The sequence below is a fragment of the Jaculus jaculus genome, chromosome 2 (assembly GCF_020740685.1).
Source record: "Jaculus jaculus isolate mJacJac1 chromosome 2, mJacJac1.mat.Y.cur, whole genome shotgun sequence".
NCBI lineage: Eukaryota > Metazoa > Chordata > Mammalia > Rodentia > Dipodidae > Jaculus > Jaculus jaculus.
In genome coordinates this window covers 16,545,793-16,567,769 of record NC_059103.1, presented here as the reverse complement: position 1 = coordinate 16,567,769, position 21,977 = coordinate 16,545,793, and the positions used below count along the sequence as shown (strand labels likewise).

General features: G+C 43.5%; 1 protein-coding gene across 6 annotated transcripts in view; it reads right to left on the bottom strand.

Annotated features, from left to right (window-relative positions):
- Positions 1 to 21,977, bottom strand: part of Auts2 (activator of transcription and developmental regulator AUTS2) — a 1,279,269-nt gene that overhangs the window by 693,741 nt on the left and 563,551 nt on the right. For all 6 annotated transcript variants that reach the window (XM_045144589.1, XM_045144590.1, XM_045144585.1 and 3 more), the window contains exon 4: positions 7,018 to 7,053. In XM_045144589.1, coding sequence (XP_045000524.1) covers positions 7,018 to 7,053 — 36 coding nt within the window. The remainder of the gene's footprint in view (positions 1 to 7,017; positions 7,054 to 21,977) is intronic.

The window sequence follows — 21,977 nt, the reverse complement described above, 5'->3', positions numbered from 1 at the left end:
ATTCTTACGCAATGGGTAAGGAGGCATCTCATTTACAATTTCGGGGAAATTTTTTTTTTTTAAACAGTTAAACTAAATGATGAGTCCTTTGACCAGAAATATTATGATTGACAGAAAGACTCCCAAGTAGTTGAATCTATCAAAAGACGAGCTGTATGTGAAGTCCCAGCACACCTCCGATCTTGTCTGTGGTTCATTTTGTGTAGTTCATGTCAGATAGTTCTCTGACATAGACATCACCAACAAACATTCAAGACCACCTCCCTTGAAGCCAGTATTAGGGGGGAAAAGTTATATAATGAAAAAATAAATATTCAGTATTTCATGGCAGTGACAGATACATCCCCTCTGGGGCTGCAAATGCTCTGTATTACAGTCCATAATAATGAGGTCCTGCCCCTCCCTAAGGGGCTATTGGCAGTTAATTGTTACTGGGGGGGGTGGAGATTTTCTGTAATAGTGTAGTCACTGGTAACTTGTACATACTCTTAGAAACAACCCCCCCCCCACTACATTCATGCAGGCAACCTTCATTAAATTTAGTGGGTCACATATACACACAAGACATCAAAGTAGGAGAGAGATTCCCATTTCAAGAAAGGCCAGTGGTTGGGCACGTTAGCGCACGCCTTTAATCCCAGAGCTCAGGAGGCTGAGGCAGGAGGATCACTGTCAGTTCAAGGCCACCCTGAGACTACATAGTGAATTCCAGGTCAGCTTGGGCCAGAAGGAAAGCCCACCCCCTGCCCCGCCACAAAAAAAGCAAGAAAGAAAAGAAAGTGGATGCCCTAACCCTTGATTTGTTTTCTCCCAGCTTTTTGACAGTAAGCAAATAAGCAGCTCGCACGTTTGCATCAGCCAGTCCTGACTAGCACACATTCCCTCTTACTCAGTGGCCCTAACCACTGTGACAGGAAGAGGTGCACTGTTGGATCTGAACTCCTGAGAAAAGCAACTCAAGAGAGGAAGGCTTCCTTCTGCCTCACAGCCGGGTGATGTGACTCTGTGGTATGTGGTCTGGAGTGAGGCAGAGCATCACAGCAGCAGGACTGGGTGACAGAGGCTGCCTCCTGCCGATGGTCAGGGAGCAGCGTGGGAGGCAGAGAGCAGCCCAGGACAAGTGAGTACCCCTAAGGACAAACTGCTTCAGTGTGTAAGACATGCATGTATGTAGAAGGACAAGCCATCTACTACCTTAAGCCAGGCCCGGCTCCAAACATTCCTATAACCACCCAAAAACGTGCTAACAGCTGGGGACCAAGAATGTAGCACGTGAGCATTTTAGGAGATGACTTGACACTGAAACCGTAATACCAACCTAAGACCTGTCTTCTTCCAGAAACCTGACATAGTCAACCCAATTCACATTATTCTCTTTCTCTCTCATCTTTGGTATATCTTTCACTGAGCCTGGAGCTCACAGATCCAGCCAGTCTAGCTACCCAGCTTGCCCCAGGGATGTACCTCTCTCTACCTCTCCAGTGCTGGGATGCAGGCCAACACCACACATGGCATTTACACAGGTGCTAGGAATCCAAATTCAGGTCTTCACAGCGGCACAGCAAATGCTTTTACCAATTGCACCATTTCCCAAGTCCCTGTTATATCTCAGTGTGTGTGTGTGTGTGTGTGTGTGTGTGTGTGTGTGTGTATTTTCAAGACAGGGGCTCACTTCATTCCAGGCTGGCCTTGAACTCATAGCAGTAGCAGTCCTCCTACTTCTGCCTCCCAAATGCTGGGATTAAAGGCATTTGCCACCATACCTGGGCCTATTATTTCTTTACAGTCTTATCTTTGTTGCTTCTTCTGTCTCAAAGTTTGTTCTATCCTTTCCTTATTGGCTAAAAGTCTAAACATCAAGTTCTACTCAATCTAAGCATTCTATAATTAACTCGTGCTAATATGTATTCCCCAAGTGCTCCATTTGAAACATCCCACAGGACCAGTCAATGGTTTTGAAGCCAGGCTTTATCAAGGAGCCCAACTGTCCTGATAACCATGGAAGACTCCTGATGGTATACAAATGGAAGTTAGGCTTTCAAAACTATCTTCATTTTACTGGATATTGTCAATAAATAAACGATAGCCAATAATTAATTCATCTAGTTTTAATTACCAACAAATATAGATACTAGAGACCTAGTGGAGGTGAGGCGCCAAGGATACATGTGACTATCTTAACTGTAAGTACCTGCCAGGTGATGAGTGAATGGTTGGATTTCCAAATCCTTTTCTAGCATCCATGCAAGCACTGGCAGGTGTGGAGGGACAGGACTGCTTCTGCAGTTAGTGAGGCCTCAGCCAAGGTCATGTTCATGTTCCTGCATGAGATGCTAAACCCCACGGAAATACAATGCCGAGAGCTGAAGCCCACTTACTTAAAAGCAAAGTCTCAGAAATAATCAAAAGCGTCCACAGAGGGAAGCAGGGATATGACATTAGGAAACAGTCCTTTCGCATCTTTAACACTGAGCAGTGCCCAGCAGAGAAGTTCTTAACACTTATTAAAGACAAAAAGAAATCTGCTTAACAGAAATCCTGGGGCTGAGGATCTAGCTCAGTGGTAGAGCATTTTTCTAATATGAACAAGAAGAACCTGGGCTTTATCCTTACCAAGAAAAGAAAAGTAAATATGTATTAAAAAAAGAAAACACAAGCCAGGAGTGGTGGCTCACGCCTTTAATCCCAGTACCCCGGAAGCAAAGGTAGGAGGATCACCATAAATTTGAGGCCACTCTGAGAATAGTGAATTCCAGGTCACCCTGGGCTTTTGACCCTACCTCAAAAAAACAAAACAACAACAAAGGCTAGAGAGATGGTTTAGCAGTTAAAGGTGCTTGCCTGCAGAACCAAAGTACCCAGGTTTGATTCCCCAGTACTCACATAAGCCAGATGCACAAGGTGTTGTATGCATCTGGACTTCTGCAGTAGCTAGAGGCCTTGGCATGACCCGTTCTCTCTCTTTATCTGCCTGCCTCTCTCTCTCTCTTTCAAATAAGTATGTAAAAATAGAAATAAAAACAAAACAAAATGAAACAAGGTAAGAACACAATGTTTATTATGTCCACACACAATGAACTGATCTACAGCTGACCACAGGCAAAATCCCAAGCTCCTAGGAAAGCAACAGGAAAAACAGAACAAGTGAATAGTTCCATCCCGCAGGCACAGATTACAAAACTTGTGATTGCTGGTTCATTTCTGGAGGTAGTCCTTAGTCACTACCATACTGCAGAGCTTCCTGATGAGACCAAATTTACTTGCTATCTTAAAAATAGGCAATTTGGGCTGGAGAGATGGTGTTTGCCTGTGAAGCCTAAGGACCCTGGTTTGATTCTCCAGGAGCCACATAAGCAAGATGCACAGGTGGCACATGTGTCTAGAGTTCATTTGCAATGGCTAAAGGCACTGGTGCACCCATTCTCTCCCTTAATAAATAAATAAAATTTAATTTAAAAGATAGGCCCTGCTGGGCTGAGGAGCTGGCTTAGCAGTTAAAGGCACTTGATTGCAAAGCTTGATGGCCTGGGTTCAATCTCCCAGTACCCACATAAAGCCAGATGTATAAAGTGGTAAATGTACCTAGAGTTAGTTTACAGTGGCACAAAGTCCTAACATGCCCATTCCCTGCTTGCAAATAAATGAAAATATTGTTTAAAGGCAATACTTATTACTTGCTCTTAAAGAGTAATCTATGTGCATTAAATATCTCATCTGACTTAATAGTCACAGCTCAGGTAGGTACTGAAGAGGAAACAGTAATATCAAACAACCTATACAAGGTCACACAACTAATCTTAAAGGTCACTCCTTTATAAGTTCTTAGTTACATATTACTCATCATGAAACTTCAAATGCATGTTTAAGGATGAAAGATAGCTTAAAGCACTTCAATTGAAAAAGAGTATGCTCATGACACTAATGTTTAAAAAAGAAAAAGAAAACTCTACATACTCCAGCAAGTTTTAGTATGCTTGCCAAAAAAAAAAAAAAAAAAAACCAGCAAACCGATTCAAACTAGTGTATAATTTCATTTATATTTAGAACATGAGTTAGGCTGGGCATGAGTGTGTAATGAATGTGTGTGTGTGTGTCTGTGTGTATAACACCCACATCATTCAAAAACTCCCCCAAACGCAGAAAGTTTGTTCTAATCCTTCTCTATTTTGTCTACTTTAAGAATTCTCTGCAATATGCTTATGTAAATACTGATCTTAGCTGCTGTTCTCATGTCTCAAATCTTCTGCTTTTAAATGGATTGGAAAAGTGACAGACCTAAGCAGACATCTTTGGAACATAGAACCAAGGAGACATCAACAAATACAACCAGATCAAAAACAAAGGTTCCTTCTTAAAACCCTTTGGCTTAACACTGTGAATGCATTTTTCTAAGAACTGACAGAAAGTACAGCACATTGACTGCCAATGAGTGGGTGGATGTGGAGAAGGATATAGGAAGGCATCGCTCACACACACAAATCTAATTCGCTGGTGGTGTTCAGTACCTATTTTATTAGCACTCAAGGAAACCGCTTTTTACCTCAGTTTACTAAACAAGGAAGCTCTATCACAAAGTATGAAGTCTGTGTAAAAGCAGCCTCTGCCATCAAGAATAATGATGGGGCGTGGGAAAGGTGTGTGACTGGGGGCTTTCTGACATCAGACACTTTAGGACTTAATTGCATTAATAGCTGGTTGACTGTAGGTGATCTGTCAGAAATCTGCATCTGCAAGACACTGGGGATTAATGATAGAGCAAAAAGAAAATGAGTACCCTCCTTACCTGATGCTGAGCCTTCTGTCACCCGCAGTAAAGGGTCATTCTGACATCACACCACAGGGCAAGGTACACAGAGTAAGTGGGGTGGGGGGAAACAACAGAAGTTGCAAACATACCATTTCCTTTTAAAAATGTGAAGCTCACCAATGTTGACGTCAGTACCTGAAACTGAGTATTGTATGTGATGCTGTTAAAATGACAGTTTGAAACAGAGGCCAGTTTTGATGAAGACTTGGCAGCACTATCAAGGACATGCAGTTTGATAACACAACCATCACATTATTGGAAACACATTCTAGGCAGGACATTTTTATGATAGCCGAGCAGTGAACACACATCTGGTATGAATCTTCTCAATGTAAACTAATAACAAGACTGGTTCTGATATAAGCGAAGGAAGCACATTTTACCAAAGTCAGTTTACCCAGAGAACAATAAAGCATTACAGCTCACCAATGTTGTCTACATGTAAAAATCACTTAATTCCTGACTACAGATTCTTATTTATAAGGTGCGTTATTACCAGAGGACAGAAATAAAGATTCCTGGAAATAGAGAAGTAAGTGACAAAAAAGAAAACACCAATGAGAGTTTTGTTTCTTAGGTAACTGTCTTGAGACCATACTGATATTAAAAATAAAACTACAATAATGAGATTACGTGTGACCAAGGTGGAGGTGGTGGCTTTGGTTTTATCTTTCCTGAAGAAGGATGAAGAATATGAGACAGAAGAGAGAGACTGGAAAGAGATAAGAGGAGGGAGAAAAAAGCAGAGGAGAGGGGGAAGAAGAGAGAGGCAGAGAGAAAAGAGAAGAGAGAAGAGAAAGAGAAGTGAGGAGGAGGAAGGGAGAGAGGAAGAGAGGACAGAGAACCGAAAATGAAGGCAGCTCTGCTCTGGATGGAGCTCAGAGCCCAGCAGCCCACAGATTTTCCTCCTAGCATCTCAGCCCACACCCATGCTGGTGAGAAGAGATGGCAGATGGGACTGCGTCTGTTCTTTCGACGGCTGAAGCAAGATACTGAACATACCCTGCTTATTTCTGTAAGCATGAATATTCAGGCACAGTAAGTAGGAGTAGGCGTCAGTGTGCTAATTGTATTAAGCGGGTCCCAAATTGTTTTTATCATTCTCCTACTCATATGATAGGCTAAGATTCACACCCCTCCCCGCACCCCAGCAAAAAAAAAGAAAGAAAGAAATGCCTTTACTGCCAAGCTTGGGAAAGACTCCATAATCAATGGAACAATACTACTGGTTGCTGGTTTTTATACATTAAACGTAAATCCATTGAGAGAAATGTGTGAGCAGAAGAAAATCCAAGCAAGTAGCATATGTTGGTGGGACAAAGTTAAAAACAGCTAAAGTGAATTAGTGATTATTTTTCACTGTAAATTGTCATGTGACCATTCTTTCCTTATAGCACTGATCAGGCAGTACAGCATCCATTCATTCAGAATATAAACTGAGTTTCTGTAAATACCACCATAAACTTTTACATTGGCAAGTTGTCCTGTCACATGAATAATGCTGATTTATAATTCTCATTTATTTCTTGAAAGGCCCTACTGAAATCAAACAGGGTAATTTTGCTATAAAAATTTAATAAGATGGCCATTTTTCTGTCTGTGTATGAAAAACAACATGATAATACCAGAAATATGTTTTCCTCCATCCCCGCCCCTCCTCTATGGGCTGAGAGCAAAGTCCACAAATAAAATAATACACTAATATTTATGAAAATGAGGAGTTCGGCGATTGTTGTAAAGAAAGCTAGAGCACACCTACCAGAATGTGAGAGAGGGACCCCGCCTCTTGTCAAAATAAAAACAGAACAGGCAATTCATTGTGTGTACAGGGAACCACTTCTAAAAATCCTGAAGGTGGGTGCCTCCCTGCATAATCTGAATTCCAACCTCATGGTGACACGTGTTACTGAACAATTATGGAGAACAGGGGACACAGGCAATCCTGATTCCCTGTGTTGTACCTGCCAGGGCCAGGGAAGACGCCCCAAGTACTGGGACCAGGCAGCCTCTCAGACTTCTGGGCCCTAGGGCCTAGAAGCTTTGTCATTTAAAAAATATAATTTTTTCAAGAAAGGATGGAAATTGAGGTGGCCTTAGGAGTGACAGGGATTCCTTAGATTTATTTTTTTTTCACATCTTAATGGGCATTCCTTGGAGAAGTGAATTGAGGTCAAGGCAAGGCACAAAGGGGGAAGTTGAGGTAGACTTACGAAGTAGCCTGTTCCCAAGCTGGAAGGAGCTGAACTCTGCAATAAAACACAGAGACAAAGTGGAAAGTCAGTACCGGTTTTTAACACATTCGTTCCCATCCGCGCAGCTCATTACCAGCCCTTCACCACGACCCCATGTTGCCAGCCTGTGAGGTCCCTTGTCATCTGCTACTGATGCAAACACCATGTTGCTTAATTTTCCCTTTTACATCTCTCAACAACTCGGAGATGCTAACGTGCTATTTACTGAATTCCAAGCTTCTGCGGTGGACGTAATTGCCAATTTATTTGACAGGCAGCTGGGTAATGAATTAATGATGGCATTTCGCCCTGCACTGAGACTAAACAGGCACGCAGCAGCCTGCCTTCCTGACATGCTGACATTCAATGCCCTGGTCTCAAGCTACTCAGTTTTCTGGCCACAAAGGGGCAGGCAAGAGGAAAAAGCCCAGACTGACTTGAAAATAAAAAGCCCAATGGGTTTGCATGACTTTTCCATGTACGACCTACTTGCCAGTCTATTCCCTGAAGGCTCTAGTTAGCACACACGCAATACTTTGCAAAAAATGAGACATTTTGTAAACATAATTAGTAGCCTTAAATGCAAAGGGTATGTGTGTGAAGGGAAGCAATGAAAATACCATTTTTCAGAAGGATTTAGTCTCAAGAATTATCAATGTAGGCTGGCACAGTACAGACACAGAACCCCCTTCCCCCAACTGCCAATAATTCTGAAGTGAATTCAGGGTATCACATATTTGGGAAAAGAACACAAAATGAGAACACTGAACTTCAAAGCATATGGTTGTTTTGTTTTTGTTTGCATGCTGCCCCCAAAAAACTTGTCTTTAAATTCTTTATTTTTAAATAGTATTTATTTATTTTTGAGACAGAGAGAGAAAGAGAGAGCAGATAGGGAATAGGTGTGCCAGGGCCTCTAGCCACAGCCAATGAACTCCAGATGCATGTGTGCCCCTTGTGCATTTGGCTTACGTGGGTACTGGACAATTGAAGCTGGGCCCTTAGGCTTTGCAGGCAAATGCCTTAACTGCTAAGCCATCTCTCCAGCCCAAATTCTTTATTTATGGTTATGTGTGAGTGGTGCATGGAGGGGTAGACGGGTAGGTGTGTGTGTGTGTGTGTGTGCGTGAGTGTGTGTGTATGCACGTTCTACAGCACACAAGTGGATGTCTAAGGACAACCTCAGAGTGTTTATATTCTCCTACCATTATGCTTGAGACAGGATTTCAAGGCACTCTGAAATGTAGGCCCCAAAGGCCAAACTTGGGTTGGAAGACGGCACAGTAGATAAAGCTCTTGGCATGCAAGTATGGGTATCTGAGTTTAAATTCCCAGAACCTTATTAAACCTAATGCTGTAACTCGAGCATCTGGAAAATCAGTGTGCAAAATGGGAGGCCGAGATAGGAGAGCCCCATGTAAGTGCATAGACAGACTAATGCCATAGCACACAATGATGGCTCCTGCTTCAAACAAGGTGGGAGGTGAGGAATGCTTCCAAGGCTATCTATCCCCTGACCTCCACAGGCATGTGTGGCATGTGCATGCACAGTTTCATGCACACACACACACACTTACACACACGCACACACATACACATACGCCAAACTTTTTATCCCAGTGTTTAAGACAAACTCAGAGCGATAAAGCACACTGAGGGTGTGATCTCACGCACTGAACTCTGTTTAAAAACCTTCTTGTGTTCCTGGTCCTACGAGCAGGGAGAGAGCCGCAGTAGTCATGGAGACAGCTTCTCACCCCAGCGATGAGCACGTGACGACATCACCTCTCTTGTGCACCCACCGCCCTCTGCAAAGCAGGTGAACGCTGGAGCCAAGGTAGCTCTCTGCCAGCCTGGAGTCATGCCTCCCAGAAAGCAAAGTCATTTTAGGATGAATGACTCAGAGAGCGACCATGGGATTTGTTGATTTCCTCCACCTGCTTCCTGAAAATGTTTCATCCCAGAAGGAAAAGCTTCCTGCCAAACCCACCTTCCCCCTCCCCCCAACACATCATCATATTGTATACCAAAGGAAATTACATCCTTGAGGTCTAGAGAAGCTCTGATATGCTCATTTTGCATATATATTGTGCATTACTGGGGAGCGGGGTGGAGAGAAGGGCTTTGTTGTGCATATTTGCTTCGGCTATTGTTTATGCAGGTCTGACTGAATGGGGGAACAGTGGGTATCATTTCAATTTCTGATGTCAACATCAAATTACTTATTTAATTTCATGCCTGGCGAAGCATTGTATAGCTACACGCAGAATCATTTCACTTCATTTGTTATGCTGTGCTTTCGTGGCGATTGGCTTGCCTTCCAACTGACAGCTTTAATTACGACATGAATTTGATTGCACTGCTGAGGAATTAACATAATGCTACAAAGCATTTAAGTGGCAGCCTCATAACCCCCCCCTCCCACATACACACGGGTATGCACACACCAACAGACACGGGAGGCGATAAGACACCGGAGCTCCATGCGTGTGTTCAAGTCCACTGGGATTTATTTCTGAAGATGGCAAAGACAGGTTGGCAGAATCTTAGGATCAGAGTCTCCCAGGCTGGCTTTGAACTCACTATGCAGTGGGTATTGAGCTTGAACTGCTGGCCCTCCTGCTTCTACCTCCCCAGTGCTGTAACAGCGGCCACGAGTCATCACACCCGCTTTACACGGGGCTGGAGATGGAATCCAGGGCCTCTGCACGCTAGTCAAGCATTCCACCAGGTGTTAAATTCCCGAGCCCACATTTTTTTTTTCGGGCACAAGTATTGTGTATGTGTGTTCCTATGTGCATGGAAACATCTGTGTGTGCTTGTATATGGGCATAGTGGAGGTTGATGTCACATGTAACTTCCTTAGTCACTCGCCATCTTACTTTTTTTGTTTTTTTTTGAGGTAGGCTCTCGCTCTAGCACAGGCTGATCTGGAATTCACTCTGTAGTCTCAGGGTGACCTCAAACTCACAGTGACCCTCCTGCCTCTGCCTCCTAAGGGCTGGGATTAAAGGTGTGCGCCACCACGCCCAGTTCACCATTTTATTCTTTGTGATAGATCCCCTCACTCAACCTGGAACTTGCTGACTGGATTAGAATAGGTAGCCAGCAAGCCACAGGGATCCCCATGTCTGCAGCCACAAAGCTTGGGTGACATGCTATCTATACAGGGGATGGAACTCAGGCCCCCATGCTTGCACAGCAAGCCCTTTACCCACCGAGCCATCTCTACAGGGCCCCACCATTTCTTCTCTCTCTTCTTTCGTTTTCTTAATCTTCCTCCTCCTCTTTTATAAGTCTTAGGGATTTTTAATTTTAGGGGTTTGGAGCGTCAAGCTCTGATTTGCAGACCTGGCAGAAAACATTATGGAACAGTCCCCTTCTAAGCTACTCGGCCAGATGTCCATGGTGTTGATGCTTCCTACCCTCTTCTGCCACGGTGTGTTGTTCTTGACTCCTACATGGCCTCCGGCCATGGCTGAAGATCTGGACAGAAGCAGAGGCTAAGCAAGAAATAAAATTTTTGTTTGTCAGAGCTACAATGCCAAAATTCTGACTATGGTCTTGGATACTACTCCTGTTCACCACAGGAAAGGAACACAGTAAGATAAAAATGGCAGGCTGGAGAGATGGCTTAGCAGTTCATGGCTTACCTATGAAGCCTAAGGACCCAGGTTCGATTCCCCAGTGCCCATGTAAGGCAGATGCACAAGGTGGAACATGTGTCTGGAGTCCATTTACAGTGGCTAGTGGCCCTGGCATGCCCATTCTCTCTCTATCTGCCTCTCTCTCTATCTGCCCCTCTCTCAGTCTGCCCCCTCCCTTCCTCCCTCTCTCCCTCTCGCAATAAGCAAATAAAATATTTTTTAAAGTACAGCGATGCTAATAGATACTTAAAATGGCATTTTTGGGTTGAAAAGATGGCTCAGCAGTTGCCTTCAAAGCCTAAGGACCGGGGTTAGATTCCTTAGGACATTTAAAGCCAGATGCACAAAATGGAACATGCATTTGAAATTCATTTGCAGTGGCTAGAGATCCTGGAGCACCCATTCTCTCTCCTCTCATTTATCTGTGTACCTGCTCTCTCCCTCGCTAATAAATATGTTTAAAATATCCTCTTCCTTCCTCTCCCCTTTCTCCTCTACATGTACATGTATGTACATGTACACTTGTAGATACCAGAGGGTGTTTATCCTGAAGAATGCTATCCATCTCCTTTTTAATTGACACATACACAATCACTCTCTCTTCTTCTCTCTCTGCTTTCCTCTCTCCCTGTGTGTGTATGTAGTATATATTGCTCACAGTCCCCTCCCATTAGTTTGGCCCTCTCCCTCCATCCATCCACTTTCCACTGAACACCTTCGTTTCCCAACCAGTCCCTTTTCTATTTGATGCCCTTTTTTGGTCTTTATCATTCATGACAACCTGTTGATCAGTCCAATATTAAGCAGAACTTTTGCAGGTAATGACAGCTGCTGTGATGTCATGAATGCCACCACTACTTTGGATCTAGAAGGCAGTGTTCCAAAGCACTCCTCCTCATCACTATTCTTATATTCTTTCTGCCACCTCTTCAGCAATGGTCCTTGGAGGCTATGATAGCAGTGAATCATTTAGTGCTCAACAATTACCTGTCACTTGTCAGTGCAATGAAGAGTTTTGAATATCCCGAGTATTCACTATCATCTAAAAAAGAACCTTCTCTAGCCAAAAATGAGAGCAGTACTAATACACCTGTCCACTTTTTTTCTGATACAAGCCCTCTCCTTGACTCAGAACTCACCAATTGGGTTAACTTAGCTATCCAGTGAGCCCCAGGAATCCTCCTGTCTGCTTCTCTAGTGCTAGGATTACAAGTGTGATCACCACACCTGTACTGAGATTTGAACTGTGGTCCTTATGCTTGGAAAATCAAGCAGTTTATCCAATGAACTATCCCCAGGCCAACAATTTCTAATGAGAAAATAAGGATGTGTGTGTGTGTGTGTGTATGTATGTGTGTGTATAAATATATATATGTGTATATATATATATGTATATATATATTTATATATATGTATGTATATATATATACACACACACACACACACACACACACATACATTCATACATACATACATACATACGTGGTCACAGAAGAGCAGACTGAGTTGAACTCAGATTCAAAAACCTAAGCCAGCCATGGTGAGGCATGTTGATAGGCAAACTGTTGAACATGATGAGACAAGAAGTATCTAAGTTCCAGAAAAGCCTAGGACATGTTGTGTTGGGATAGGGGTACACCTGAAATCCCAGCAATCAGGAGGCACATCCAAGGCCATCTAGTCCACATAGCAAGTGTAAAGTTTACAGAGCTACATGGGAAAGCCTTGATCTCAAACAATAACAAACGCAGGCTGCAAAGATGGCTCAGTGGGTAAGGTGCTTTCTGTGTAACCTTGAGGATCTGAATTTGGACACCTAGTGCTCATGTGAGATGCTGGTGCACACCTGTGATCCCAGTGCTGGGGAGGCGGAGTTGGGCTGATCCTTAGGGCTTACTGACAATCTAGTCTAGCCAAATCAGTGAACTGGAGGTTCTGCAGAAGACCCTATCTCAAAGAATATGGCAGAAAGTGATTGAAGAACTTCTGGCTTCAACATACATGCTCATGTACACACAGAGACATGCAATACTACACACAAACTTTCATACATATATGCACATATCCCCCATATATACACAAACAAAGATTAAGACTTTTTTTTTTCTTACAGTAGAAACAAGGTTCCTTCACTTCAAAGCGCTAACAGTGACAGCATACGCCCATGCTTGGACAAATACATCTGTCCCATTATGAAATGGGCTGCGGGTTACTTTCCCTGAAAGTCTCCAGTTTATTCATATTCCCAGTATAGTGGGTAGAAATGAAGGCTTGTAAGAGCTGAGAAAACTGGGGAGGAAAATACATGAGCCATTTGCTGGAGAAGGCAAGGGGAAGGACACTGGTCAGAAAGCTATCTGACACGCCATGTCTGGGCTCATTAAACCATCTCCTGTTGACCATGGTCTTTTCATTGGCCTGGAAAGTATGTATCTGTTTGTTTGTTTGCCTGCAGATCTGACCAGTGGCCCAGCAATGGCTTCAAATTACCCTCCTGGATCTCATTATGGGGCAAAGAACTGCTAGCTTCCTCAGGAAAGCGCTTTGCTTCAGCATCCTGCTACCACGGGCTACAGGGGCGGTAATAGGATGCACTGCAGAGAGCACAATTTGTAGGAGGAGAAGCTGCCTCTGACATTCAAGGCTCCAAGTGGAAATTCATTAAGCACTCATTCTCCATCTCGCTGCCCCCCCCAGCCACCCCCACCCCCTGCGCCCTGGCCTCTCTTTGTGCCCAAGCTGTCACTGAAGCTACTCATTAAACTCATGAAGTTAACATTTCTGCTTTAATAGCTTACCTATGACAAGGGACTTCAAAATTGATCACCCATCTAAAATAGATTTGTTCTACTCATCTCAGATCCACATAGAGACCATGCCTACCATTTTAGCTCCCATAGTACAGGATGGCCAGGTACTCAATCCTGAGGTGACAAGATGAGTTGTGACCTAGGGCTAATTTAAACTGAATATTTAAAATGTCTTGGAAATCATCAGTTGTATCTTGAATTCTGACTATCTGTGCTCAGACTATGCTGTTTCTCTCTTGGGAGTCAAGAAAAGGATCACATCAAAAAGTTCTTGTAAGGTTCACAAAACAAAGTCTGTAGTGATCTTTATTTTTTTATTTATTGTTTACATCTTCTTAAAAAGACTTTTATTTAATTGTGATAGACAGGGAGAGAGAGAGAATGGCATGTCAGGGCCTCCAGCCACTGCAAATGAACTCCAAATGCAGGCAACCCCTTGTGCATCTGGCTTATATGGGTCCTGGAGAAGTGGACCCTGCCAGTCCTTTGGTTTTGCAGGCAATCGCCTTAACAGGTAAGCCATTCCTCCAGCCCCATTTTTTTTTTTTAACTTATTGACTTGTGAAAAAAGAGAGAGAGAGAGAGAGAGAGAGAGAGAGACAGCTGATGAGCACATCAGGGCCTCTTGCTGCTGCAAACAAACTCCAGACACATGTGCCACTGTGTGAGTATTGGGGAATCAAAGCCTAGCCAGCAGGCTTTTCAAGCAAGTGCTTTTAACCAATGGGCCATCTTCCCAGCCTCAACTGTAATGATTTTTTGATGATGGTTTTTGGAAGTAGGGTCTCACTCTAGTCCAGACTGAACAGGAATTCACTATGTAGTCTCAGGGTGGCCTTGAACTCATAGAGATCCTTCTACCTCTTCTCCCACCACCCCCACCCAGGGCTGGGATTATCCAAGGACTATGCCACCAAGCCTAGTGGTAATGATTTTTTTTTTTTTAAAAGGGAAATGTATACAACCTAAACTCTTTTATTTATTTATTTAAAAAAAATTTTTTTTTGAGGCAGGATCTCACTGTAGCCCAGGCTGACCTGGAGCTCACTCCATGTGCTTTGGAGATAAGATTACTTAAACTGATCCACAGACACAAAATAAACCAGGGTATGGTGGTTCATGCCTCTAATCCCAGCAATCAGGAGTCTGAGATAGAAGGATTCGTGTGAGTTCCAGGCTAGCCTGGGGCTACAGAGTAAGTTCAAAATCAACCTGGGCTAGAGTGAGACCCTATTCCCCCAAACAAAAGACAGAAGGTGTCAGGGAAGTAAGAAAAGAAAAACAAAACAAAACACAAAGTATGTTTACCAAGGAAAGGCAACTGTATTAGGGCAACAACTTGAAAATGGAAATGCCATGTGACTTCTGGTGGATCATTCAGACCTCCTTTCTTCCCTCATTAAGTACTCACCGGCACTCACATATATTCAAAGGCCTCTGGCTTTCTCTGATCCCATTCCTACTCTCACATGGATGGTAGTTTCCACAGAATGCAAAGCAAACATTTCTAAGTGAAAGATTTCACTCCAATCCTTTTAAAATCTTCTGGTGGGGTTTTAGATAACACGCAATTTTAGACTGAACAGTGCCCACCCTCCATTCATGTCAGAATTTCAGCATGTGACTGTGATAGTTAATTCTCTATGTCAGCTTGACTGGGACATAGCGTGCCCACATATTTGCTAAAATAGTCATCTGTGCTCTGAGATTTTCACATTTTTCTCAATGTACTGTGGAAGGCCGATTAGAGAGCTGATGTGGGAGAGCCGCATCCAATCTGAGGATGGAGAGCAAAGCCCTGACCCTTCTAGAAAAGACAGTTCCTCTTTAATGCCTTCCCGATAGGGACCTCTTATCTTTCACCCCTGCTTTTAGACTCATAGGAAAATTTTTCCCCTTGTTTGGAGGATGTGTATATTTGAACATGCTCTTGTGCGAGGGGACATGTTGTATGTGTGAGTGTACATGAGTGTAGAGACCAGAAGTTGGCATGAGCTGTCTTGCTCAGTCACACTCTCTGCCCCTCATTTTTTGAGACAGGATCTCTCACCGAATCTTGCCAATTCAGCTGGACAAGCTGCTAGCCAGCAGGTCCTAGGGATCTTCTTGTCTCTGCCTCACCAGTGCCAGGATTTACAAGCACCCACCAGCATGCTAAGCTTTTAGATAGGTGCCAGGGATCCAAGCTCAAGACCTGTGATCACCCACTGAGCCATCTCCCCAGCCCCAGATTCCAAAGAAACTGATCTGGTGTTCCGGATCTGCCAGCCTTCACACAGGTAATCCCCCGCCTCTTCTGCCGGGTCTCTGACTGCCAGTTGTGGATCCTGGGGCCTCTTGGCCTCTGTATCGTGTGAGGTGATTCCTTCAGAGAAGTCTGTCTGCTGTGTCTGTTGTGCTTTCTCCTAGTGCTCTGGGGAATCCTCACAGCACAGAGATCCCATGTGGGTTCTCTTTGGTCTATTTGCAACAGACGCCTGAGATCCACATTCTGAGGCTTTGTTCAATTCACTTATGTTTTCATGTCTAATCCCTAAGTTTTGATAACTTCCTCAGTTACAAAATTCTGTACACATCAGAAGCAGTATTTCCCCTCTGAATAGCTCCTCATGAATATTTACATGTTAAATTATTTCTGTTAACTTTTTCCTCAGTGACTAATGGGAAAGAGTTACTGCGTCTCCTTAAGGAGGACCCTCTGAAAGTCCAGTGGCCAGTGATTCCCTCCTGGCAACATCATTTGGGAATGAACACACGATTCAGAAAACCTCAGCTCCTATGGTTGCTTCAGCTTTGCCTGTGAGTCAAAGCTTCCAATGATGCCAAGTTATTTTTCTTATTCCTTTTGCCTGTTGAATTCAAAACATCACAGCTAGAACAAATCGGTGTTCTGGCTTGAGAGTAAGCCGCTGTTGTCAAAGTGTCTAAAACCACCAAGCAGGAGGAGTGTGCAAGACAGGGAAAATGGAATAGTGGGCATGGTGGACTAACATAGGAGAAAGCTAGCTTTTTAAGGGCTGTTTTAGAGATCGAGGCTCAGACAGAACCAGGAGATGTCAGCCTGACACAAAACAGAACACTTGGCAGAAATGAAGTCCTGTCTGATAAAGACTGATCTATATCGTGCCCCCTGTTGCCCACAGGCTACCATGTAGGGTCAGGTGGGCTGGCTCTGGGATCCACCCTCCAAATCTACAAAGCAGCTGGGTCTGCCCCTTGCCTATAAAGGCTGCTGTCTTCTTCCTGTGGTGGACTCTGCCCGGCTCTGCTCAGCAGCACTCTGCTTTTTTGACTCTGTGGCTGGCTCTGCCTCTCTTCACTCGGCCACAGGGACACGATTCCCCCTCACCCAGCATGGCTGGATTGGGGAGGTAGAGCAAAAAACTGCTTCTGGGTCTCCAGAGATCTTTTCTGCTTGCCTCTGCTTTTTGTAGTTTGGGATAACTTCTCATTTTGATTACACGCATGATTTTCCTCTGGTCTCTAATCTACCACGAGTGTATTTTCCTTCCATCCCTTATTTTACCGAGTGGGTACTTTCACTAATTCTAGGCCGGCTACCTGTGTAATTTCTTTAAACTTAGGGTAACTGTGAGCGTAACTTTCTTCATCACTTATTTTTCCTCTTAATCTTTTGGTCTCTGCTTTGATATCTGCCCTCTCATTTTTCCCTGAGCCTCACCATTTGCCCTCTTACCCTCCCTACATGAAAAAGCACATGGGAGATGCCATGCCCAAGTCACCCTAAGTCACCCTACGTAAGCTCCTGGATTCTAGTTGCCACATGTTTGTGGCTTTACTCTGATATTTCCTTAAAAGTCTCAGTTTCTCTTAAGTTCACATACTTGAAGCTTTAATTTCTCTTTAAAAGCCTCAGTTTCTCAGTCCCAATCTCCCTTAAGTACCCCACAATTTGTGATTTTCCTCCTAAATAAACTTTTTGTTTTGTTTTGTTTTTCAAGGTAGGGTCTTTCTCTAGCCCAGGCTGACCTGGAATTCATGATGTTGTCTCAGGGTAGCCTCGAACTCATGGTGATCCTCCTACCACTGCCTCCCAAGTGCTGGGATTAAAGGTGTGTGCCACCACACCCAGCTTTCCTAATAAACTTAATTCATAATTTATCCTTCTAGAATCTGTCTTTATTAAAGGAAGGGCAGAACCCAAAATGGGGTAAATAAATTCTGGGGAACTCCTCCTAAACCCTAAAATCCAGCCTCAGCAAGAGTTAAGAATTAAGGGACAAAGCCAAGGAAAGTGCTTGCCTTAAGATGAGGACTTCAGAACCTAGGGGGAAATGCCAGGTAACACACTCTTAGCTTTGGGGAGGAGGAGATAAAAGAATACCTGGGGGGCTTGCTGGCTAGCCAGTCGAGCCTACTCGGCAAGTTCTAGGCCAATGAGAGAACATGTCTCAAAAAGGATGAGCAACAGTGGAGGTATAATACCCGAGGTTGTCCGATCATGCCTCACCACACATGCACACACACATGGGTGTATACATATATTAACATTAAAAAGTTAATAAGGCATTTGAAATTTGTAAACAGAATACAGGGAGGAAAAGGCTTCACAAAGAGAAATGAAACAGTTGTGGAAGGTCCCCTCTGCTCTTCACAAGAGCACATGTATGGGAGAAAGGGGGGTGTGTAGGAAGGAGCAGGAAAAGCCCCACTACCACCCTAGCTCACACAGACAGACAACGCTTTATATTTCTAGCAGCTTCTGTGAATAATCCTTGCCCTACATCAGGCCTCAAGCAGAATCCTCAGCACCAGGGGAAAAGGCACCTTAGACCAGTTGTTCTAGTCTCAGCCAAGAAAAGCAAATCTTAAATAAACAAATAAACATACATAGAAAGAAAAGGAAAAGAATCCATTTGCAAGTTACATCACTGTAAAGAATATTCATAGATGGGCTGGAGAGATGGCTTAGTGGTTGAGTGCTTGCCTGTGAAGCCTAAGGACCCCGGTTCGAGGCTCCATACCCCAGGACCCACGTTAGCCAGATGCACAAGGAGGCACACGCATCTGGAGTTCATTTGCAGTGGCTGGAGGCCCTGGCGTGCCCATTCTCTCTGTCTCTATCTGCCTCTTTATCTCTCTGTCACTTTCGAATCAATAAACAAAATTTTTAAAAAAAGAATATTCACAGAAACAGGAAGTATTGTGCACCTATAAGAAACAATTCATACTACCTGGTATTCGATAATGAAATTTAAAAAACATTTTACTTTACTTTTTATTTATTTGAGAGAGAGAGAGAGAATGGGCATGTCTTGGCCTCTAGTCACTGCAAATGAATTCCAGATGTATGTGCCACCTTTTACATCTGGCTTTTCATGGGTACTATGGAATCAAACTTGTGTCCTTAAGCTTTGCAGGCATGAGCCTTAACTGCTGAGCCATCTCTCTATCCCTCAACTATGATTTTTGTTTTTGTTTTTCACAGTAGGGTCTCGCTCTACCCCAGACTGACTTGGAATTCACTATGTAGTCTCAGGGTGGCCTTGAACTCACTGAGCTCTTCATACTGCTGCCTCCCAAATGCTGAGATTAAAGGCATGTACCACCATGCCCAGCTTCAATAACAATTTTTTTTTTTTAATATAAGAGAGGGAAAGAGAGAAAGACACACACACACAAACACACACAATTGGTGCACCAGCACCTCCAGCCACTGCTATCCAACTCCAGACGTGTGTACTGTGTGTACCATCTTGCGCACATGTGTGACCTTTCACTTTTTTTATTTTTTATTATTTTTATTTTTTAAGTTATTTATTAGAGTCAGAGAGAGGGCAAGAGAAAGAGAGAGAGAGAGAATGGGCACGCCAGGGCTTCCAACCACTGCAAACAAACTCCAGACGCACGTGCCACCTTGTTCATCTGGCTTACATGGGACCTGGAGAATCAAACCTGGGTCCTTAGGCTTTGCAGGCATGTGCCTTAACTGCTAAGACCTTGCACTCTTGCATCACCTTGTGCTTCTGGCTTATGTGGGATCTGGAGAGTCAGACATGGGTCCTTAGGCTTAGCAGGCAAGTACCTGCAATGCTAAGCCACCTCTCCAGCCCAAGAATGATTTTTTTTTAAATTTTTTATTTATTTATTTGAGAGCAACAGACACAGAGAGAAAGACAGGTAGAGGGAGAGAGAGAGAATGGGCGCGCCAGGGCTTCCAGCCACTGCAAACAAACTCCAGATGCGTGCGCCCCCTTGTGCATCTGGCTAACGTGGGACCTGGGGAACCAAGCCTCGAACCGGGGTCCTTGGGCTTCACAAGCAAGCGCTTAACCATTAAGCCATCTCTCCAGCCCCAAGAATGATTTTTACAAGAAGTAGAAAAGTGATCCATAATGAGGAGAAAAAACAACCAACAACAGAAAACAGACACAATTGACAGAACATTGAATGTTACAGTACTTTCTCCATGTTCAACCAAGCAAACTTAAATAAGCTTAAGAACTACCACAGGACATAGAAAATATATGGAAAAATGATCCCAAACCAGTAGGTGTATGTGTATTTTTTAATTTCCACAGTGATAAACATGGAACTCCTCCTTTTACATTTTATTTTGAGACAGGATCATGTTAATTTTCTTTTAAATTTTTTTGTTCATTTTTATTTATTTATTTAAGAGTGACAGAGAGAGGGGAGGGGAAAGAGGCACACACAGAGAGAGAGAGAGAGAGAGAGAATGGGCACGCCCGGGCTTTCAGCCACTGCAAATGAACTCCAGACGCGTGCGCCCCCTTGTGCATCTGGCGAACGTGGGTCCTGGGGAATCGAGCCTCGAACCGGGGTCCTTAGGCTTCACAGGCAAATGCTTAACTGCTAAGCCATCTCTCCAGCCCATCATGCTAATTTTCTTGAACTTGGAATCCTCCTGCCTCAGCTTGTATGGTAGCTGGGATTTCAGGTATGTTCTACCACACTTGGTAAACAAGTCTTTGAATCGGCCTCCTCATTTTCTGGTGGTCGTTAACGACTAATTACCTTTAAACAAAAATGGTGACATCTTTATTCTTTGAAGTCGTGGGTAGATAGGCCCCGTTTGGGTACCTGTTGCCATGTTGGACTGATCTGTCAAAAGCATCCATCCCTCAGCAGATTTAAAGCCACAGATCCCAGGGGAAGTCTCTCTACCTACCGTTGCATACACAGGACAGCATGGCCGAGAGCTTGGGAGTATCTCACTAAATTAATTTAATTAATAATTAATAAACAGAAGTCTCAAAAGTATTTCACTGGGCTGGACAGATGACTTAGCCGTTAAGGAAACTGTCTGCAAAGCCAAAGGATGTAGGTTCGATTCCCCAAGGACCCATGTAAGTCAGATGCACAAGGTGGCACATGCATTTGCAGTGGCTAGAGGTCCTTGGGTAACCATTTTATATCTGCCCCTCTCCTTCCTTCCCTCCCTCCCTCCCTCTCAAATAAATAAATAAAAATTAAAATTAAAAAAATGTTTTCTTGGGCTGGAGAGATGGCTTAGCGGTTAGGCACTTGGCTGTGAAGCCTAAGGACCCCGGTTCGAGGCTCGGTTCCCCAGGTCCCAAGTTAGCCAGATGCACAAGGGGGCGCACGCGTCTAGAGTTCGTTTGCAGAGGCTGGAAGCCCTGGCGCGCCCATTCTCTCTCTCTCCCTCTATCTGTCTTCCTCTCTATGTCTGTCGCTCTCAAATAAATAAATAATTTAAAAAAAATGTTTTCTTAAAAAAGCATTTCACTGACTGGCTTGACATGAACAGATAGGATCGTTACAATTCTTTTGTATTACAGTGAAATGTGTATGGCATCATGATTTTTCTTTTCAAGTAACACAACTGCATTAATTAACTTCAAAATTCTGTGAAATTATCTTGACTATTTCCAAAATGTTTTATGAGTTCAAAAGAAGCAATGAATCTCATTTCAGACGATTTCCATTCTACCTTATATCTCTATAAATTTGCCTATTTTGGACACCTCATGTGAATGGAATCATACTATTGCCTTTTAATATCTGCCATCATTTTGTTATTACTGCAGTGAGGTTTGTTTACTTGCTTTTTGAGACACTTTCTCACAATGCAGCTCAGACTGACTTCAAACTCATGATCTTCTAGCCCCATGCTCCTAAGTGTAGGGCTAAAGACAGGAGTCATCACTCTCACGGCATTCTGATGGCTCATCCATGCTGTGTCACTATTTATTCATCCCTCCATGGGTGTGCACATTTGTTCTCTCATTTCTGGCCACTATATATAAGGTAAAAGTGAGTACTTTCTAGAAGACTCTGTGCTAGCTCTTTGGATTCTCTTGGACACGTGGAAAAGTAGAATTGTTTGTTTGGGTTTTATGGTTTCTTTACATTTTAACTCTGAGGATCTACCAAGCTGTTTTCTATACGGACTATACCATTTTATATTCTTGCCAACAACATATGGGTACTCCAACTTCATACCATCACCAACACTTGTTACATTCTGGTTTTTGTT